The 7,810-nt window shown below is 36.2% G+C and overlaps 2 protein-coding genes across 2 annotated transcripts in view; both read right to left on the bottom strand.

Moving 5' to 3' along the window:
• Positions 1 to 3,150: 3,150 nt before the first annotated feature.
• Positions 3,151 to 7,652, bottom strand: LOC135464512 (uncharacterized). The gene is made up of 2 exons (XM_064741937.1): positions 7,332 to 7,652; positions 3,151 to 6,840 (listed from the first exon to the last, which is right to left on the bottom strand). Exons 1-2 carry the CDS (start codon positions 7,650 to 7,652, stop codon positions 6,730 to 6,732), a joined length of 432 nt encoding a protein of 143 aa, XP_064598007.1. The 3' UTR covers positions 3,151 to 6,729.
• LOC135464560 (mitogen-activated protein kinase kinase kinase 13-like) overlaps positions 7,493 to 7,810 on the bottom strand; it is a 67,370-nt gene continuing 67,052 nt past the window's right edge. Inside the window, 1 exon segment of the mRNA XM_064741984.1 lies at positions 7,493 to 7,628. The gene's annotated coding sequence lies outside the window, so the exon portion shown is untranslated.

The following is a 7,810-nucleotide window of genomic DNA, read 5'->3' as shown; positions in this document are numbered from 1 at the left end:
TGTTTTTTTTTGCTTGGAATTAAACGACCTGAATCTTTGGATCATATGTTCCAGATTCAGGAATTCTTGTCTTTTCTTGTACCTGAGTAGATTTCAAGGATTTTTAATCGTCTGGATCAAGAAATTTCATTTTCGACAACAAATGTTGTGCATGTGCGTTGGACTTAAGGCTTAAGATTTTTTCAGTTTCATGCACATAACTGCATTTCATCTATAACTGCATCTTGTTCACACCATGCCAGGGGGAGATGGGGGGGGGAGAGAATTCAGACTTTCAGCAGTGATTTAAAATTGTACAGAGAAGTCTGTATTGTATAGTTTGGAAATAAAAATATTGCTTTCTAAATGAAAAAAGATCATTTTTCACCTAATTTAAAATTGTAGTTATTCATTCTACAAATTTTGTTCTACTCATAGGTACTGATAAACCATAAATTTTCTATACAAGCATTAATGATTTACTAGCCTGTCATGGATTTTGAACCACTGAACAAATACTTCTGGTGGCTCCACATCCCCACTCTACATTCTTCATGCTCCTTACAGCTTGTTCTCACCAATGCAGCCGCTGTGAGTTCAGCTCCAGATCATGCTGGCTTCCTTTGCAGCTGTACGTGGGACGTGGGAAGGTCTGTCAGCAACCTGTGGATGGTCGTGTAATTCCAACGGGTTCTGCCCAGGTTTCCTCCCACCATAATGCTGGCCACCGTCGAATAAGTGAAATATTCTTGAGTACCGCGTAAAACACCAATCAAATAAATATATAAATCCATACAGCACATGCGTCGTTCTGTACCTATCGGTTTACATCACTGACGCTACCAGACACGCTTGACCTTTGGAGCCTGTGAGACGCACGTAAGATTGTTTAGGCTTAGCCTCCTCACCTGTTTTGTAGGATTTGGATTACGAAATGAAAACTTCGGTTTTCAGTGATTTCCATGTTTGCCTGGTGAGACCTCCCAAAGGACAGTCACAAAGGTTCTAGGCGTGATTCTAGGCTAACTGCCTTACTACAGGTAATACCATGACATCGCTAAACTGTTACAGACAGTCACAAAGGTTCTAGGCATGATTCCAGGCTAACTGCCTTACTAGAGGTAATACCTGCCTAATTCAAGTCCACATAAGAAATATTATCACGTCCTCGGGGTCATACCAAAGATTTAAGTAATGGTACATGTTGCTGCCTCCCTTGCTGCTTAGCTTTGAAAGGTTAGAGCAAGGAAATATGACTGATTGGCCAGGTGTCAGTATGATGTGACGGGGTTGGGTGTGGTGCGTGGTGACTTAGCCATGGTGCTTCAGTGATTGCATGGACGGGCCCTGCCACAAGAAGACATAATCAATGACTCCTTCTCATTATATGACTGAAAAATTGTTAAGTACGACTTTAAACCCCAAGCATTCATTCATTCATCAGGCAAAGAGCTGAAGGTTATGTGTTTTTTTGCAATCTTCAGTTATTGTAAATCCTACTGAATATAGCCCAAGCCCAAAAGATTTCCTTCATACCATTTTAATATTTCCACCTTGTTTCTCATGACTGAAATAGCATCTTAAGGATTGTTAAACTTTTATCTTCACCAACAGAGTCAACCATGATCAATCATTAACACTAAAATACTTTCATGCATGGAAAACTAGAACAAAATACTGATGTTTGTAAAATTCCTTCATTTGCTGAAAGAATACACAACTTTGGAATGGCATTCATTTCTGGATATGTTCACAGGGTTTGTTATACCAGACACTTGTAACAAAATCACCACATGAAATAATAACAGTTAAAAACAGAAGAAACGGGACAAATCTGGATTAAATAATATCAGGTTTGGAAAATTTTGGAATACCTGTTCATTTAAAACATAAATCAGAAAAAAAAGAATGCGGAAAACAGCACAAAAATAAAATACATACATGAAAAAACGAAAACAAATGTTTTAAAAAATATATATATGATGAGGTCTGAGCTAGGCTTCATACCAGTATAAACATATTTTAGTTCAATTCAAATTTTAATAGCTTTCATATTTGAAACACAGTTGCATACCATGCCAGCATTGTTTTTTTGTATGATCTTTAAAAATAAAATAAAATAAATTAAAATTAATTAATTAGAATTAAATACTGAGTTAACAGTATGAACAACATGAATAAGCTTTGTGGCGATTCTTGATTCCTCTTTTTCCCAAAACTCTGGACTGTTACATTACAGTAGTTAACACACAACATTCTCACAAAATATCAAAAATTTGCGTTTGGTATAACAGTTCATTTGCATAACAATGTAACAACATTTACAAATGGGAAAAAAAAAAATTTTTTTTTTCATGTATCTGTATGACGTCTGGAGACCATATATTCATATTCATACAGGATTAAAAAAAGACACAATATCATCTGTTGCCATGGCTACATGAAAATGCTATGAGGAAGGCATTTACATATCATTTACTAGTGATTACCTTGGCAAAAGACTCCATAAAAACTTCAGTGGAAAATGTACTGTATTACCTGTATGCTAAAATACAACACCTGCATTTTTTTACATTGAAAATTCAATACAAGTGATATTTTATATTATTTTATTTTACAAATGTGGCATAAATGAGGCTCTCCATAGTGTTTTAACGGATTGTCTGCACCATTATATAAATGAAGTTTTCTCCACTACAAGTCAAGGGGAGGTTACTCTGCACTGAATATGTTAATACCCTTCATATCTTTCCTCTGAGTAAAAATATTGTCAAAACTGGTCTGGAAATACTCTTGTTATAGCAATTGATATTCTCAGAATATTTTTCACATCTTATTAAAACAGCACAGAATAATTTCATACAATATTAAAGCTCATAACGGCAATTCTGTGATTGTAACAAGATTGTCACGCCCCAAATCAATCAACCTCTAAAAATTGGCCATGCCTCCCAGGTAAGCAAAACTGACAAAATATGCAAACTACACAATCCTGGAAAATTTTAATAACACAATGTGTATTAAACTTATTAAAGTAACATGCGCATTTCTGTCACCAAAGACTGGATTAGCATTTTAATTAATTTACTTATTTATTTGGTTGGTGTTTTACACCGTACTCAAGAATATTTTACTTATACGACGGCGGCCAACATTTTGGTGTTAGGAAACCCACGACCATCCACAGGTTGCTGGCAGACCTAGAATTTTAAAGCTGAGCCCACAATGCCCCCTTTTTAACATGAACATAGTCTGAATCTGGCAACATTTTCTTGTCAACTGCTAGAGCCACTAAATAGTGTACTACAAATCAAGAATAATGAAAATCTTCCTTTGTTTCTTTGGCTTGAATAAACTTTTAATAGCAGATTTATGTCGGCCGTGGCCATTATGTACTGGGAGATGTCAAAGTTGCCACACACACAAATAGTGCCACTTTGTATATACTCACTGTAAATCTCTCAACCTGAGTACTACGGGGCACTTCTCCAGGTACTTCGCTTTCATTTCAACTTATACTTACTACACTGACGTTTTTTTTCTTTCTCAGAATGTGGTTTAGGGGAATCATCTGTCAAAAGATGAAGTTTTGAATCAGAGGATTCGATGTAGGTGTCTAAATCTGTCGAAAGAGTACAGATAATGTATCTGATCTCCCTGTACAATAATCAACTGGAAGTAGACTCAAGTCTTGGCAAGTATTACAAAAAAAAAATACAGATTTATCTCCCCTGAAACAAATGGCAGTAATCTGACCAAGAAATGCTATTCCCAGTATGGTTTGGGTAATGAGGAATGATGCAATACAAATTAATATCAATTAAGGTAAAATTAATACATAAAAATTTAACTATGGTTACAGCCTATACCTATGGTATGCTAAAAATTTAAATAAATCGACACTTTTTTTAATCAACTGATCCTTGTATCAGATTCAATGGTTCTTTTTACTTTAACTTATCTTTAATTTTATTATTTAAACATAATATCGGGAAATAGTATAATATTAATGTTTTCTGTGTTTAGATAAATGGCTGCACTAAACCATTTGTCTTGAAAAACACATTTAGAAATTTTTTCTGGTTAATATGAACTTACAGGGAAAAAGACTGAAAAAAAAAGAACACAGACACAAACATAAAAGCTGCAATTGACTGAAGGAGAAAACTGAAGTTTCTCAACAAAACTTCTAAGTGTAACACAATAAAAGAGTAGGGTAAATTCTAATAAAATTCTGAGATCAAATGCAGCATTTGGAAATGCTGCCTAACAAAAGTGAAATAGCACATTATTTTCAGCTTCATATTACACCATTTCTCCTCCAAGAATTCCTCAGCACAAAATTCAGCCGACAGTGGTAAAAAAATACAACAATATAAGTTATCAATGTATTACTAATAAAAAATAATAACAATAATTTTACAGAAAATGATATAATAATAATAATAATAATAGCCACAGGTTACCATTAGGCTGTTGGTCAACAACAACGGATGGTAAATACCACAAAAACGTGTTAGAACACACCAAAAAATACAATGCAATACTGGTATTAAAAGTGCATGTATCAATGGTGCACACATATATTGTACATGTTGATATGCTTTCATAATGCGATTAATTTTTTTCAACTGGAATTCAAAATCCTTGGCAAACTTCTGGAATTTTCATACTAAGTACAATCTTATTCTGCAACACAAGGATAAGCAATGAGTTAAAATGTAAGTTTCTGAGAGAGAACTACACTCAGCATGGTAAATTAGTCGTTTCATGAGCAATGTATTCTTACCACTGATATGATAATCTGGAAAACCAATTATTTTCAGGAAAATAAAATAACAATGTGCATTATAAATAAGAAACATAAAAATATCTCTCCTGATTTGGAATGCTCTACATTCTGGAATTAAGACTGACCAATCAAAGCTCATGTTACATCCAGCTTTCCAATAACCAATAAAATTTATGGAATGATGACATGGACACAAACATTTGACCAATCATATAACACCAATTCACTGACTTCCATGGACATCAGCCAATCAGATGCATATATTCCAATTTATGATTTGTATCAGCCAATGAGATATGTGCCTACAGTGACTTTGGATATTTTGTATGTAATTTGGTGATGGACTGAAAAATCCTTGGTATGAACTGCTTGTGTTTTTTTTAAGGAAAATTCCATTCAACATGTTAGAAACTTCTTGCTAACATCTGGAAGACATGTTGTTATGGAGATGTCAAGGTTTAAAAAGTAAGGTTTGTATAGTAGACTCAAACGTCCTGCACTATTATCAGTTCGAATGTTTCAAACTTTTTGTTTTGGAGGAAATCTCTTTATCATTCTACTATATTCCAGACCATCTACAGAATCTGTGCGTTAAGTTCTTTTCACTTCCATAACAAGAGAGATACACATACATGTATTTTTGCTCATAAACATGTTGACAATCCAGTCCCAGGCTTTCCAGATGCTTCAGAGGGAAAGTCATTTTCCTCTGGCATTTTTTTCGTATCCCACAGAATCCAATGTTGTTCCTTTCAGAAGGCAAGTTTTTCTAGATCTGAAATAAAGGTATCTGCAAGTTCCATGCCTTTCAATGCTGATACCTTAAAAATGATGGTTGTTTTTGTATTGAAGTCATGTCTCATAATATAGAGATCCACTGCCATGCCTCAATGAGATGACTGGTCAACCAGTTCAACCAATCAAAACCTGAATTCAGTTTTCATGATACTGAGATCCACTGTGATGCCTCAATGAGATGACTGCTCAACCAGTGAAACCAATCAAAACACGATGTCAGTTCTCATGATACTGATTGGTCAATCTCATTAACAAACCCTCCTCAACATATTCACCAATCCTGCAGTGCATGACACAATGTGCAACTTCTAAGTTCGAGGCAACCAATCGTTCAGAACTTGAGAAGACTGCCAGCAAACTTCTCAGGGCACACTTCCCAGGGCACACTTAGCAGACCCATGACAGCACACTTTTTTAAGGATCTTTCAGACACACAGTGGCTTTCTGTTATAAACACCAAAGCTGCACACTTCTGGAAACAACTAAACACTGCTTGACGCATGCTTTTGTGCATACATGTACTTGTACTCTGAAGTTAATAACTTTTAGCACACTTCTGAAGCAGTTTTGTTTCTCAGGTGTAGCTTTTCAGGTCAAACATTTCTCAGGTCCTGGCTGTAAGGCTTCACGCACAAGTGTGCACTTCCTTGGGGATAGTCCAGACAGTTGCACACTTTCCAGTTTCCCACATTAGCAGCTCACAACTCACAGTACCCTATATGCTCACGGTGTGCCAGTAAAGTATTTGTCTTCATCTTTGCACACTCTTCTTGAAAACAAGGTTTTTTTTCCTTTCTTTGCCTTACTCACAGTGAATTGCAGTCTGCTGGTTGATTTCTTTGCACAATCTGGTATCCAACTCTACTCCAACAACAGCAGAGCAACAACAACATTCTTGTTAAAATCTCACAGGTCGACATACCTAAGCTATTTTTTTTTTTTACTATGAAGTCTGCCATCCACGGAATCTCGTTTTATACCATTACAGAGCTAGTGTACCAAAACTTTGTAGAACTAAGCACCAAAGGGAGGTAATTCAATGCGTCTGTTAAAGTCCAGCGGTGTTAACCAGCCACTCGTGAAGACAAAGTCACGGTGCTGACTCACTTAGTACTTCCACATTGGTAAGGAAAACAATGCTGCTGACAGAGTAGTCTCCCTTACCATCCACCAGGCTCTGTTTGTCGCTGAGATTTGTTGACTGTTGTTGAGACGGTAATATCAGAGCACTCATCTGAATCGGAGCTGGAATCTGTCTCTGTGATTGGTGGCTGGGAAAAACAAGAACAAAAAAAATAATAAACATCAATTTACACTGTCTATGCAGATGAGTTTTTTTTTCTGCATAAAGTCAAAAATAGGCCACAACAATAAAAAAAAATGTATTTATTTGAGTGAATGAGTGCTTGGGGTTTTGATGTCATACTTTTTTTTTTAACAATTTTTCAGTCATGTGACGGTGATTATTTATTTGGTTGAGGTATTTTGTAGTTTTGGGCTGGGAAGGCCTATAATTGTCTACATGCTTTCCCTGCAGTACTTTATTTATTTCTTTTACTGCTTAATACCTTACTAGAACATTTTTCCCTTACGCATGTACAGAGGCTGTCAGTTTTATGGGAGGAGTGCCTGGGGAAATCCAAACACATCCGGCAAGTTACAGACAACGTTTCTAATATTAGTGAAAGATAAATGGTCTGTCCAAGGCGACGCTATAAAAACATATAAAGACAGACAAGGGGGGTAATTTTGGATTACCGACCTCATATCGCCTCTCTGATCTCTGGCTGACTTGAACTCTCATTTTCTTCACCGTCATTTCTTTATCCGACAGTCCATCTGAAACACAGCTTGCCAGGTCCATTGTGAGGTTTTCCGAGCTGTATGTCGTTGCTAGCGGGTCAGGTGTCCCCCTAGTGGACATCCCTTCCTCCTCAGAGAAAATGCCCTCTGAGCTGAGAGTCGAACACGACTGTCGATTTCTTCGGCGGGTGCTTTGGCGGTGATCTTCGTCACTTTCAATGTCGGCTTCTTCTTCAGACCAGGAATCTTCCGAGTGCTGAATGCAGAGAAAATTCCGCATTGATTTTTTAGGGTATGTGACATGTGTATGTATATTCTTCAACACTATTAATGAAGATACTGTTTTCGTTAAAGTGTGAAAAAAAGTTCTTCCAGTACGTTATCCATTATCTAGAAAAGATTGATCTCAAAATCAAACTACCAACAGATCTCCAAAAA

Source organism: Liolophura sinensis, chromosome 4 (assembly GCF_032854445.1).
Source record: "Liolophura sinensis isolate JHLJ2023 chromosome 4, CUHK_Ljap_v2, whole genome shotgun sequence".
Classification (NCBI taxonomy): Eukaryota; Metazoa; Mollusca; class Polyplacophora; order Chitonida; family Chitonidae; genus Liolophura; species Liolophura sinensis.
Note: the sequence above shows the minus strand (reverse complement) of the source record. Positions and strands in the feature narration are given on the sequence as shown.

Bases quoted from the DNA above. Each gene is read 5' to 3' on its own strand.
- LOC135464512 (XM_064741937.1), bottom strand. From the start codon at position 7,652: ATGCGGAATTTTCTCTGCATTCAGCACTCGGAAGATTCCTGGTCTGAA. The intron at 6,841-7,331 runs GTCGGTAATCCA...TGTTTTTCCCAG, and splicing joins GATCAGAGAGGCGATATGAG to CCACCAATCACAGAGACAGA.